The sequence below is a fragment of the Zootoca vivipara genome, chromosome 1 (genome assembly GCF_965207765.1).
Source record: "Zootoca vivipara chromosome 1, rZooViv2.hap1.1, whole genome shotgun sequence".
Classification (NCBI taxonomy): domain Eukaryota; kingdom Metazoa; phylum Chordata; class Lepidosauria; order Squamata; family Lacertidae; genus Zootoca; species Zootoca vivipara.
Window position 1 is genome coordinate 74869446 of NC_142582.1, and position 14962 is coordinate 74884407.

The following is a 14962-nucleotide window of genomic DNA, read 5'->3' on the forward strand; positions in this document are numbered from 1 at the left end:
TTACCTTCCCAATCTTGTTGACCTCAATGCAGTTTTCTTTAAATTTCTCCTGTAAAGTCTCCGCTAGCCGACAGAGCAAAGCCCCATTATCCAATTTCTCCATGAAGGTCTCAGCTGTTATTTCCTTTCCTGAAATTGAATAAAAATAACAGCATTCAGCATCAGCTTTGACAATTACCAATGTTCTGAGCAGATATGGTTATATTGCAATTTTAGTTTGTGCCAAATTATAGTTGCATCTTTAAAAGGAATCTGATGTCATATTATCAAAGTACATGGTCACCAGTTGTTGAAAATAAATTGTGGAGTTGTTTTTAGAATAAACCTCTGGTTATGGACCCAAAAGGTAAGTGGAGCAGGCACATTATTGTATTAATATTTTTTTGAAATATGTCTTCTCTCTATGTGAGCGAGCCATGATTATAGGATTATGAAATACTTGGGGTTGTGTAAGGTGAAGACTACCCTGCTTCCCTCTACTTCTCAATGTCTGCAGATAAAATGAAGAAAGTCAATGTGGTGGTGAGTTTTTTAAAGAAATCAATCATAATGAGTGGATAAACACGGAATTGGCTCCTTAATAAATAACAATGAGAAACTGCAATAATAAAAAAAGGAAAGGCAGGAAAATAACCAGGATGCAGCTAGGAAACCTTTGGCTGGAACATTGTCTGCACACTGCAAAGCCATTAACTGAATTACGACTAGTTTTCATGTGTGGAAGCAGAGTGCCAACGGGGGACAATATGAGACCATCAGTAGAATGAATTTCATAGTGCCCAAGCTCCTGGCACTATTTTTCAGTGGCAAATTGTGTGGAGAGGAGCTGTTACTAACAGCCATAGAATTTGCCTCGTCCATCTGTTTCATCATCATGATCATTTACACCTGCTCAAGAAGACTTTCTAAAAGATTTTACTGCAGAAGAAAATCGTACTTGCTTGAAAATGGTGAGGATATGAGAGAGAGAGAGAGAGAGAGAGAGAGAGAGAGAGAGAGAGAGAGAGAGAGAGAACCATTGATGAATTATTATGTATTCTGGGGAACGCTGCCAGAATGACTAAACCAACTAATGTTGTATGTGCCTGAGAAGACAGACTAATGTATTTTGTTTGCTTTCATTACCTGTCAAGAACAAAAAGCACAGAACTGAGGTGAGGCTTGGGATAAGGTTTTCTTTGTTTCAGTTTTCATAGCTTTATCCATTTCCATTATGCAACAGATGTCGGCAGCAGTTATGTGCAATAGCTTCCCTACAGAACCTATAGGCAGGATTCCTTCAGGTGTTCAAAATAACATGTAAGAGCTCAAATGGGCTAGGGAACATGGATGTGCCACTCCCAACCTTTGAGGAATGAGCACAGTTTAATACAGCTCCACACTTACCCCTGTTAAAGGGAACCCTAACCATTCAGGGCTCCTGATCAAATAAGGGATTCTGAATGTGTTTAGAATCTCCCTCTAGACCAGTCTGGGGAAGAAAGGGTGGGATCACTGAGGGCAGAGTTTGCATGCAGCCCAGGGCCGACTCTAGGTATAGTCCCGGTGGTGCGGGGTGCCAGGGCACCGGGTCGGCAGGCAGGGCGCTGCGCGCTGAAGCCAAGCCGAAGCCATGCTGCGTGCTGCGAGGGCGGGGGCGCCAGAGTGATCTCCGCGCCTCAGCGCCAGGGCGCCCGACCTGCTCGAGACTGCCCTGATGCAGCCTATGCATCCTCCCCAGTTTGAATCCTCACACATTCTATCAAAAGGGCCTTTGTTCCATTTAAATATGGATTTAATTTAGGAATACCATCTGATTAAAGATCAGAACCACCCAGCCCTATTTGCACCAAGAGAGCAGAGCAGTGAGTGAACTCAAGCTCAGCTCCTCTCCTCCATTGCCTTGTCTATATGTATATTATACCATGTCCCTTGCTCCCAAGTCCCCATTGGCAGCACCATCTTACTCTTTCTCAGAGTAGACTATGCAGCAGGGGCCCCGAGAGCAGCAAGCTGGATGGGGCAGGCCTCAGCTTGCCAGAAATAGCCAGATATGTTTCCTACATAGAGTTGATGCAGATCTCGGGATGGGAAAATATGCCTATCCATTTCAGCTTCTCGTTTTTCCCCAGCTTCATTTCTGTTCTCCACATCAATTTGTGATTTTAAAAAACAAAAGCTCCTCATGAAAATTCACCAGCATTTTAGTGCAAATTCCCCATAATATACACATTTTTATATCCAATTTTGCCTTAGATACACATTTTTGCAAAGCAATTCTCCCTAATATTTTGTATGGTGTGTGTGTGTGTTTATATTCACACTTCACCCATTTTTGTACACACTAGTTGACTAGAGAATGGCACTGAAAAATTCGGAAAACTGCCTATTTCAAAGATCAGCTGTATTTTGATTTATGTATTGCTGTGGAAAGTGCAAATTAGGTAGGTTCAGCTTTAAATGTGAAGTGAATTGGATCCCGCCCCGCCCCCAGTACCTCCACAGAGGAGCCAGAAAGTGTTTGTTGTGTTGTATAGCTGCTGCTCTTCATTCTATTCTCTATCAGCAGAAGGAGAGTGTGTTCCCTCATAAGCAAGGCTGGCCCTACTATTAGGTAAAGTGAAGCAACCACCTCAGGCAGCTGATTTTCGGTGCCCTGAAAGAACAGCTTTTTTGTTTGTTTGTTTCATTTATTTTTATTGTACTATTTTTATCCCTAGGGAGAAAAACTTGTGTTTTTTAATTTGTCTAAGGTGCCAAACTTTGGACACACTTGGGTATTAAAACACATGGGGGAGAATCAGTTTGCTGTTCTGCATCAAACAGTCAAAAGTTTGGGCCAGCCCTAACTCTGTGTCCCAAGTTATGATTACAATGATTTGTTAGCATGTGCTTTGCATCTCACCAAAACCTCAGCAAAAATCACTTTTGGAAGTTTTCAAAAGCACTCTGTTTTAGCTGGGGTTTGAGTGGCTTGGGTTCGACTTTCAATAAATAAAAGAGGCTTCAGTTTATGTTTTCGTTGGTTAAATTTGTCAATTGATATGTTATCTTGTGCGTTTTGTGGTTTTCATGTTGTAGCCAGCCCAAAGGCTAAATCCAAAAATAAAACGAGTGCAATAACAATGCAGAAATCACAGATTTTCTTAACTTGGCACCCCGAATTGCAAGTTTAAGTAACAGATCAAAAATAGATTTAACAGGCTTGGCATTTAAATTATTGCAAATTATTATTTTTTCACTAGCTGAATAAAAGTAAAGAAGACAACTGAAGAGAGGCACACTTGTTTGCACAGCAAATAGCAAGTTAGAATTACCATGGAAAGCAGATAATTCATAATTCTAAAGTAGTTTCTGTCTTTGGAGAGATCCTCTATAAGTGATGCTTGCATTTCCTCAAGTTTAATATTTAAATTATTTTTGGTACCTTCTTCCCAGAAAACTTTATTTTCTCAAAGGAACTCAGACCATAACGGTCTCTGCTATTAGCAAAACAAAATAGGATATACAGTACAGCATTAGCTTTCAACCAGCAAGGTGTCACAAATTGCCTTGGGCCTCCTTCTGAGATAATAGGGCTCGGCTCTGGATCAGAAACAATAGAATCATAGAATAGAATCATAGAGTTGGAAGAGACCACAAGGGCCATCCAGTCCAACCCCCTGCCAAGCAGGAAACACCATCAAAGCATTCCTGACAGATGGCTGTCAAGCCTCTGCTTAAAGACCTCCAAAGAAGGAGACTCCACCACACTCCTTGGCAGCAAATTCCACTGCCGAACAGCTCTTACTGTCAGGAAGTTCTTCCTAATGTTTAGGTGGAATTTTCTTTCTTGTAGTTTGAATCCGTTGCTCCGTGTCCGCTTCTCTGGAGCAGCAGAAAACAACCTTTCTCCCTCCTTTATATGACATCCTTTTATATATTTGAACATGGTTATCATATCACCCCTTAACCTTCTCTTCTCCAGGCTAAACATACCCAGCTCCCTAAGCCGTTCCTCATAAGGCATCGTTTCCAGGCCTTTGACCATTTTGGTTGCCCTCTTCTGGACACGTTCCAGCTTATCAGTATCCTTCTTGAACTGTGGTGCCCAGAACTGGACACAATACTCCAGGTGAGGTCTGACCAGAGCAGAATACAGTGGTACTATTACTTCCCTTGATCTAGATGCTATACTCCTATTGATGCAGCCCAGAATTGCATTGGCTTTTTTAGCTGCTGCATCACACTGCTGACTCATGTCAAGTTTGTGGTCAACCAAAACTCCTAGATCCTTTTCACATGTACTGCTCTCAAGCCAGGTGTCTCCCATCCTGTATTTGTGCCTTTCATTTTTTTTGCCCAAGTGTAGTACTTTACATTTCTCCTTGTTAAAATTCATCTTGTTTGCTTTGGCCCAGTTGTCTAATCTGTTAAGGTCATTCTGAAGTGTGATCCTGTCCTCTGGGGTGTTAGCCACCCCTCCCAATTTGGTGTCATCTGCAAACTTGCTCAGGATTCCCTCAAGCCCATCATCCAAGTCATTGATAAAGATGTTGAACAAGACTGGGCCCAAGACAGAACCCTGTGGCACCCCACTAGTCACTACTCTCCAGGATGAGGAGGAGCCATTGATGAGCACCCTTTGGGTTCGGTCAGTAAGCCAGCTACAAATCCACTGAATGGTAGCATTGTCTAGCCCACATTTTACCAGCTTCTTTACAAGAATATCATGGGGCACCTTGTCAAAGGCCTTGCTGAAATCAAGATAGGCTACATCCACAGCGTTCCCTTCATCTACCAGGCTTGTAATTCTGTCAAAAAATGAGATCAGATTAGTCTGACATGACTTATTTTTCAGGAACCCATGCTGACTTTTAGTGATCACAGAGTTTCTTTCTAGGTGCTCACAGACTGTTTGCTTAATGATCTGCTCTAGAATCTTTCCTGGTATTGATGTCAGGCTGACTGGGCGGTAATTGTTTGGGTCCTCTCTTTTCCCCTTTTTGAAAATAGGGACAACATTTGCCCTCCTCCAGTCTGCTGGAACTTCGCCTGTTCTCCAGGAATTTTCAAAGATTATTGCCAGTGGTTCTGAAATCACCTCTGCCAGTTCTTTTAATACTCTTGGATGTAGTTCATCTGGCCCTGGAGACTTGAATACATCTAAACTAGCCAAGTATTCTTGTACTACCTCCTTACTTATTCTGGGCTGTGTTTCCCCTGCTGAATCATCTGCTCCATATTCTTCAGGTCGGGCGTTGTTTTCTTTCTTGGAGAAGACTGAGGCAAAGAAGGCATTGAGGAGTTCTGCCCTTTCTCTGTCCCCTGTTTGCATTTCACCATCTTCTCCTCTGAGTGACCCCACTGTTTCCTTGTTTTTCCTTTTGCTACGGACATACCCATAAAAGCCCTTTTTGTTGCTTTTAACCTCTCTGGCGAGCCTGAGTTCATTCTGTGCTTTAGCTTTTCTGACTTTGTCTCTACACGTGCTGGCTATATGTTTGAATTCCTCTCTGGAGATTTCCCCCCTTTTCCATTTTTTGTACATATCCCTTTTAAATCTTAACTCAGTCAAAAGTTCTTTAGATAGCCAGCCTGGCTTCTTTAGGCACCTTCCATGTTTCCGTCTCATTGGTATTGCCTGAAGTTGTGCTTTTAATATCTCCCTTTTAACAAACTCCCAACCATCATGAACTCCCTTCCCTTTTAGTATTACTGTCCATGGGATTTCACCCAGCGTTTCCCTAAGTTTTCTGAAGTCGGCTTTCTTAAAGTCTAGAATTTGGACCTTAGTATGCTTGGTTGCTCCTTTCCGCTGGATAATAAACTCCAGAAGAGCATGGTCACTCCCACCTAATGATCCTGCCACTTCTACCCCACTAACCAAGTCATCACTATTGGTTAGGACCAGATCTAAAATGGCTGATCCTCTTGTTGCTTCTCCCACTTTCTGGACAATGAAGTTGTCTGCAAGGCCAGTGAGGAATCTGTTCGACCTTTCGCTTTTGGCTGAGTTTGACATCCAACAAATATCAGGATAGTTGAAATCCCCCATTACTACTATCTCACTTCCTTTGGAATGCTTGGCCATCTGTTCCAGGAAGGCATCATCTGTGTCCTCAGTTTGGCTTGGGGATCTATAGTAAACTCCCACAATGAGATCACTGTTGTTTTTCTCTCCCTTAATTTTGACCCAGATACTCTCAATTTGGCTTTGAAGTTTTAAATCCTGGATCTCTTCACAGGTATACATATCCCTAACATATAAAGCTACTCCTCCTCCTTTCCTGTTTGGTCTATTTCTCTTAAATAGATTGTATCCCTCTATTACTACATTCCAGTCATGAGACTCATCCCACCAGGTTTCAGTGATGCCTATTATGTCATATTTAGTTTGCTGTACCAAGAGCTCAAGTTCATCTTGTTTATTTCCCATGCTCTGTGCATTAGTATACAGACATTGAAGACCGTTGATCATTCCCCCATGTCTCTTATTTAAGGATATTTTCTGCTTAAGGATATAATCCTGCTATGGCTTATTTTATGGGTATGTCTTAAAATATGAGAAACAGGGTAGGAAAATGATAATTCTGAAGTGGGATTGATATGGTATTTATCATGCATCGTTCCCCATAAATGAAACACCAGCCATGCCACCACTTCTCCATTCTAGTATTTCTATACTCAGGGTGATTGTTTTAGGCAGCCCCTATCACAGGTTTGATGCAAATGCCTGCATTTCCATGAATCTGATTCTTGCACTTCTTCCATCCCTTTTGGATGTGCATACACATATACTGTATGCTGCACAGCATGTTACAACACCAACATACACATGGCTAGTATTTGAAGAATCAATACGCCATGGAGCCTGCAGATTTCCAGAATGGGGAGTGTGTGACATCACCTATGTATGATAATAGGCATGGGACCCATTTCAGCAGTAGATAGTAGAAATAATGCAGGGAGGAAGGGAATCTGTCTTTTCAAGGTCACCTCTGTGCCAGCTGCTCAGACTGCCAGGTTAGTGTGCAAACGCCACCCAAGAGCACAGACATTATTCACTTTGCAAAAACTATGTTTTTCATCATATTTCTTTCCTCGGAATTTAACATTTTAATAGAATCTGGATCTGCTCACTGCTTTGAATAGAGATTGATACATTTGTAATATGTGATAGTGTAATAGTCACAAATGGCATTCCATTTAGCATAGTTTGGGGGTGTTGTTTTTTTACACTTTCAAGCCCGAGTGAAATGGTCATCATTCTAAATTAATATATTGTCTCAGGATTTATGGGTCTGTCCTACCCTTGATAAACATAGAGCAATTTTTTTTTAATGAAAAAAAGTTAATCTGATGTTGGGAGAGATGCTTCTACCAACACCATCTAAACCCACATAGATTATTTTATAGTCTGACACACATTTATGGTTTGATTATTACATTTTGTAAACCAAGATGAAGTACTTATTGCAAAGTGAATGGCTTTTTGCATTCAACATCTGTAACTAATGACAAATATGTTATGTAGTACAACTGTGATTCCAGAAGGCATCGTGTGTTGTTTTTTTTCTGCAGAGTCATTTAATACAGCATACCCTCCAACATTCCTCAGATGAAAATAGAGAAATTCTATTCTACATCATTATTACTGCTTGAGCATTACCTCCTGGTCAGGTACAAAAGTTATTAGAGGATACACACAAAACTGCAGTGTTTTAAGAAATATTTGAGCTTATGTATTGCATTCAGGGAAGCCTGAAGGGAAAAGAAAACATAATAATAATAATAATAATAATAATAATAATAATAATAATAATAATAATAATTTATACCTCACCCATCTGGCTGGGTTTCCCCAGCCACTCTCAATAAATGCAACTAACTATCCGTGATACTGATATAGAATGGAATGTCCCTACTTTCTCCCTACCCTCCCTATGTTGGAAGGCCTTATGCAGCTGAGGGTGGTGAAGCATAGGGATGGAGGAATCTGTCTGTTTGAGTTTCCTTCATTTTTTACTTTTTTCAGCTTTAAATTTAGTTCCATTCATTATCACATCAGTTTGCATTAAAAAATTTTTTGCATGCAAATCATACACAATCTCATGCACACTTCTAACATATACAGCTTGGGGGGTGGGGGTGGGGGTGTTGAGCAAGTTCTCTCTCTCTCTCTCTCTCTCTCTCTCTCTCTCTCTCTCTCTCTCTCTCTCTCATACACATACAAAAGTATATGCATATTTCTCTGGAGTACAGCATCACAAAATCCAGAAAACTGAATTTCAAAGGATAGCTTCCTTTTGAATCATGTATTGGTTTGGAAGTGCAAATAAGGTAGATTCCCATTACAATGCAAACTGAACTATATAGCTAGCTATTGCTATAAGGAATTCAATGGGCCTGTAGACTAGATATGCATACCAGAATGACAAATATGTTTTGCTTCCAAAAGGCAGTTTGTCCATGTTAAGAATCCTTTACTATATTATTTCATAATTAAAACAGAGTTGCCTGCACTGCAATCCCAAAGATACCCTTTCTGAGTGCCAACCCTCCTGTAAAGCTTTATAAAGAATTAAAATTCGGTGTGGCATGTCAGAGCCTCAAGTTGCTATGCGGGCTCCCTTGCTGATTTCATGTTTGACTTTGTCCATGTGAAATCTGCCTGCTCAGGAATGCAAACAAAGCCCTCTCTGTAGGATTTTTCTCATTTAATATTAAAGCTGTATGTTGAATGTTCAAACCACAAAATCCTTGTTCTGGCACCATCCCCAAAACTAGAGATCTCTGTATCCAAGTAAAAGGGGAGCAAATGCAACTTTGGGAATTCCAGTTTAAAGCAGAGCTTGGGAACCTGTGACACCACCACCCCAACGTTCCTGGACTCCAGCTCCCACCATCTTTCTCCATTGACTATGCTTACTGGGGTTAATGGGAGTCGGAGTCCAACAACATCTGGAGAGCAGCAGAAGTCCCCCAGCTCTGGGTTAAAGGGATGAAAATGGTCCTTGGAACTCAAGACAGAAAGAAGGAGGAGGAGGAGAAGAGGAGGAGGAGGAGGAGGAGGAGGAGGAGGAGGAGGAGGAGGAGGAGGAGGAGGAGGAGGAGTTTGGATTTGATATCCCGCTTTATCAGTACCCGAAGGAGTCTCAAAGCGGCTAACATTCTCCTTTCCCTTCCTCCCCCACAACAAACACTCTGTGAGGTAAGTGGGGCTGAGAGACTTCAAACAAGTGTGACTAGCCCAAGGTCACCCAGCAGCTGCATGTGGAGGAGCGGAGACACGAACCCGGTTCCCCAGATTACAAGTCTACCGCTCTTAACCACTACACCACACTGCCCTTCCCCCTCCCCTCTGTCCTGATCCATGTCAAAATGAGCACACAGGGCAGACTTTTTAGGAGTTATAAACTCTTCCTGGAGCTTTGAAGTGTTAGATGTGTCCATTACTCATACTAACAAAATGCTTGCACACCTTTTTAATCCCCGACAGTCAGCCCTGTTCTTTCTCTAAATCATAATATGGGAGGGAAAGAGCTGTCTGCCTGGGAGAGGATATTTGGTTACTAATCTCACCTGAAAATCCAGACCTTCCTCTGCAGAGAAATGGATGTGGAAAGGGCATCTTAATGAGAGAAAGGAGGAAAACCAATGTTCTAGGATAATTGTGTGCTTCAACACAGATGCTTTTATGTGCAATCTTTACCTCAGGATGCTATAGCTTCTGGTGAATGGAGAAACCATCATCAATACGTAATATGTGTATGGCATTTTCAGGTGTTCACAGTGTTATGCATTCGGTATCATTGTCTCCCGTATTGCAGATGAGGGGACTGAGGTTAAGAGAAAGTGGTTTGTCTAAGGCTACTTAGAGGGGAGACACAAAGCTGGGCCTTCTTGATTCTTTTGCCACTATGCTGCACCAGACATCAGTAGCAGATGAAACTATACAAATATGCACCTTTGGGGAAGGAAAAGGAAATGCCTGCTTTTAAGCACATTCTTTCTGTCCTAGGTAGCCACTTTCAGATGAATATAAATTAGGGGGAAGATGTGCAGAGGCAAATGGTTGTAGATGGAGCAGCTTGAGCAGAAAAAAAGAGCAAAACAGGAAAAAAGAGCGAAACTGGTAGAACAGGAGGAAAAGATGAGGAGGCGGAGCAGCAGCAGATCACAGGAAAGTACTTGCTAGCATCATGCAATTAAAATGAGACAGTAAATACATTGAGTCGGCTGGATGGCTTAACAATATTTCAAGCTATGTGCCACTTACACACAGAGAGACGAGAACATGAAAGGACATATACCTATGTCTGAACAAGGACACAGAAAGATCTAAATTGCATGCTGTGTGCTAAACATGAATAAATTCTGTATTTCAGACATGAACTGTCTTTACTTGCTATGATGAACATAAATTGGATCCAGATTAAATTAGTTTCACTTAGGTCATTGAAATTAATGGGAAAATATGATCATAAGTTAAAAAGGTAAAGGGACCCCTGACCATTAGGTCCAGTCGTGACCGACTCTGGGGTTGCACGCTCATCTCGCATTATTGGCCGAGGGAACCGGCGTATAGCTTCCAGGTCATGTGGCCAGTATAACAAAGCTGCTTCTGGCAAACTAGAGCAGCATACGGAAACACCGTTTACCTTCCTGCTGTAGCGGTACCTATTTATCTACTTGCATTTTTTACGTGCTTTCAAACTGCTAGGTTGGCAGGAGCTGGGACCAAGCAACGGGAGCTCACCCCATCACAGGGATTCGAACCACCAACCTTCTGATCAGCAAGCCCTAGGCTCAGTGGTTTAACCCACAGCGCCACCTGGGTCCCTGATCATAAGTTAAGTCCTATTAATTTCATCCGGAATTAAATTAAGCTACAAACCTTATCTCACTTACCTTGGAATAAGCCTCACTGCATTAAATAGGACTTCTGAATAGACATGGTTAGGACTATGCTGTTAGGTTGGTTCCAACCCAGAAACATTTAAAATGTCTAATTTCCTCTGATCTGAAGTCATGCAAATGTCTGAAATATCACTCCCTGAATGGCTGCCTGGAATCCTGCACAAGAATGAGGATATGCTGTAACTGTTGGAAGTGGGGTGTTGTTGTTCAGCCCAATTTCCTACTAGAGTTCTTTAATATTAAGAGTAAGCAGCATATGGTGTGTGAACTTTTGTTAGAGAGCAGACTTTGCCTGTTTTAATCACACAGAAAGAGATGCTTGTAGTGTAAGAAAATAACAAAGTTGTTTATTATTGGAAAAACATAACTTGGGGCTCGTCCGCACTTCTGCTACTCCTGCCCAGAAACCTATGTCCCCACTGTGGAAGGACGTGTGGATCCAGAATTGGCCCTCACAGTCGCTTACGTACTTACTGTTAAGACCGTGTTCACGGAAGACAGTCTTACTTGGCTATGAGTGATCACCGTAGATCTATGCATGTGGGAAAAGAGTGGAAGGTATGGGGAGGAAGCCACTAGCATGCTTAATGAGACACTGAAAAAGCCTGCCAAGGATTTCTGAGGCAGATACTGCAATCAGCCCTGAGCTGCTTGCCCAGGTCTCTGCAGTGGTCAGGAGAGCATTTACGCAGTTAAAGCTAGTGTAAATAATAATAATAATAATAATAATTTATTTATACCCCGCCCATCTGGCTGGGTTTCCTCAGCCACTCTGGGCGGCTTCCAACAGAAAAATGAAATTAAATAATCTATTAAACATTAAAAGATTATTATAAAACATTGCAACAAGGGAACTGCCAGAAGGCCCTCGGTACTGGACCTCAGTGTCCGGGCAGAACGATGGGGGTGGAAACGCTCCTTCAGGTATACTGGACCGAGGCCATTTAGGGCTTTAAAGGTCAGCACCAACACTTTGAACTGTGCTCGGAAACGTACTGGGAGCCAATGTAGATCTTTCAAGACCGGTGTTATGTGGTCTCAGCGGCCGCTCCCAGTCACCAGTCTAGCTGTCCCATTCTGGATTAGTTGTAGTTTCCGGGTCACCTTCAAAGGTAGCCCCACATAGAGCGCATTGCAGTAGTCCAAGTGGGAGATAAACAGAGCATGCACCACTCTGGCGAGACAGTCTGCAGGCAGGTAGGTTCTCAGCCTGCGTACTAGATGGAGCTGATAGACAGCTGCCCTGGACACAGAATTGACCTGTACCAGCTCTGTACCAGCTCTGCCCATTCCTTGAGATGTCTGATTTGGCCACAGTTATGCACACCTTAGTTACTTCCTGTTTAGATTACTGTAATACACTCTGCATTGGGCTGCCTTTGAAAAGTGCTCAGAAACTTCAACTGGCTTGAAGAGATTGCTGACTAGTGCTGGTTAGAGGGAGCATACGACTCCCTTGCTAAAAGAGTTCCACTGGCTACTGAACTGTTTCTGGACACAATTTCAAAGTGCTAATTGTGACATATAGCATGGCTTAGGTCCAAGCTATCTGAAAGACCTTATTCCCTCATATGAACCTGCCTTGCTTTTGTGATCATCAGGGGAAGCCCTTCTCATGCTCCTGCCACCCTTGCAGGCACACTTGGTAGGGATGCAAGAAAGGGCCTTCTCAGTGGCTGCTCCCAGACTCTGGAACTCCCTCCCTGGAAAAGCTAGACTGGCTCCCTCCTTGTTGTCTTTCTGTTAGCAGATGATGACTTTCTTGTTCCAACAAACTTTGGGGGACTGACTGCTTTTAATGAAATGGCTGGTGCCTGTCAGGAATGAGCCAGCTCCAAGCGAAGGCTTGCAGCCAATTGCAGAAAGCAGCCAGGAACAGAGAGGCTTAGGTGTTAGGCAGGGGAGAACCGGCAGCTGCAGACTTCGACTCTTCCTGACCTTGATGGGCAGGCTGATAAGGCAGCAGCTGAGAGCAGGCTAGAACATAGCCAAAGCTTGCAGGAGGCACAAAACAGCGAGAACAAACAGCCTCTCTGAATCGGAAGAGGTTGGAGCTGATCCACTAAGTCCTAAGAGTCGGCGAATGGGAGGGCTTCCAGACAGGAAGCAAAACAAGAGACGTAAGGGTTGTAAAGTTGAATATCTTCTGTTGACACCGGAAGGAGTCTTCAGAAGGTTCATCTTGAGTAATGGTACCGGAGGCTTTGTTAGAGCCATCCGGAGCTATCTGTTTGTTTTTGCAATAAATCCTCCTTTTGAATTACCTACGCTTACTGTGTTATCAAGCTGGGAACCTGGATTCCTGACAGTGCCATGTTGTTTCTATTGTAATTATATGTATGGTTGAATAGGTCTCTCCCCCCCCCCAATGTTTTTAGCTGTTGTTATCATTATCTGTAAGCTGCCTTGAGTCCCTGTCAGGGGGGAAAGGTGGGTTATAAATAAATTTATTATAATAATGGTGGCAGCAGTTAAGCAAGCTCTGTACTCCGCCTTTCCATGCACAGCAGTACCTAACAAAAGAGTATGCCATCACTTCTGAAAGACGGTTAAGCCTGTGCTTGTTTCACTGTGGCTTTCTGGGTTGGGAAATCACTTAAAATGTCCCCCTAAGCATCCCTATTGAACAGGGGGAGGGAATGACAGACTCCAGGATGCTCACAGCCACCCTAGAGCAGAACTTTCCACCTGCGCTTCAGAAACTCAAAGCAGAATTACTGTTGCTCTTTAGAAAGCTCTGGCAATAATCACAACAAAGAAAAATAACCTTACCCAGCAGGTTTGTCAGCCACAGGGCCAAATCCTCCTTCATTGGCAACAAGTTAGCCTCATGTCTGCTAGCCAGCCACTGGCTATACTGGTGCATATCGGAGAGGCCAGGGCCTCGGGCCTTTGGGCTGAGGGAGGTGCACATCTTTTAACCACTGGTGCTACCTATTTTGCAGAAGTAAAAAGAAAGAAAGTATTAGTTTAGCATGCTGTGTGAAGACTTGTAATGTTTATTATTATATATAGTTGCCAATGGGTCAGATTCAGCATGAGCGTAATGCCAGACAAACAGAGGTTTGCTCCATGAAACGATGTACATGATAACAACCAGGTTTAATAATAATAATAATAATAAATAATAATAATAATAAATGGAGTGTTTTGCTAGTGATAGTCTAGGAAAATGGGCTAGGTGGATACATTTGCACTTACCTCGGTATGCATGTTGTCAAATATCTCTGCAAGCAGGGATTTAAAAGATTCAAATAATTAAAAAAAGAGGTGATTATGCAAAGGGGCAAATTGCATGGCAAAATAGATATGATAATAAATAGTAGAGATTCCCCATAACATGCTTAATTGGGGGGAAGGATGTTGCCAAATATAAAAATGACACCAGAACAGTGCCAAATGAGCTGCACAGTGAGTTATGCCTGTTGAGTGCCGTATAGTAATGCCTCTTTTAGCATTAAGCAGCATAGTAATTAATTCATTCATTTAAAAAATAGTCTAGATTTGCAAATATGATTTCTGATTCTCTTTGGGTCTTTCCTCAAAACCTGTTTTGTCAGGAAAGCCTTTGCAGAGTCCTTGTGACACAAGCCAGCCTGCACCACCCCTGGGCACTCCTACCTAAGTCTAAGACAATCTATAGGTAGGAAATGGAGCAGGGGGGAGGGGTGAAGAGCAGTTGAATTTATTAGAATCACCGGGTAGAGTTGGGAAGGAGCAATAGCTGGAGCAAAATAGGCATATTTCTCTTATTTCAAAAGCCAGAACGTCACTTTATCAACATGAGGCCTACCAAGCTGAGAAAGGGTGAAAAAATGACATAGATCATAACTTCTGCAGAAAACACAGATATCTGGGGACAATTGCACTAGAAGTGCTAATCAGCTCTCTTTTAATCAGGTTAAGATCAAAATATACGGTGAAGTTTCTTAAGTAGCCAAAGGAAAACAGAAAAAAAAAACAGTAGCCTGAGAGCCTCCCAATCACACAAGTAATGGTGAGGGGGAGAGATACTTTTGTGACTTTCCAAGGCTTTATCTACTATGTTTCTTCCTTAAATGTAACCTCCACTAGGGAGGCA

General features: G+C 42.4%; 1 protein-coding gene across 1 annotated transcript in view; it reads right to left on the reverse strand.

Moving 5' to 3' along the window:
- GAS2 (growth arrest specific 2) overlaps nucleotides 1-14962 on the reverse strand; it is a 119773-nt gene that overhangs the window by 86375 nt on the left and 18436 nt on the right. Inside the window, exons 2-3 of the mRNA XM_035117548.3 lie at nucleotides 13654-13815; nucleotides 5-129 (exon numbers count right to left, since the gene is read on the reverse strand). Of these exons, the coding sequence (XP_034973439.1) occupies nucleotides 5-129; nucleotides 13654-13795 (267 nt within the window). The 5' untranslated portion in view covers nucleotides 13796-13815. The remainder of the gene's footprint in view (nucleotides 1-4; nucleotides 130-13653; nucleotides 13816-14962) is intronic.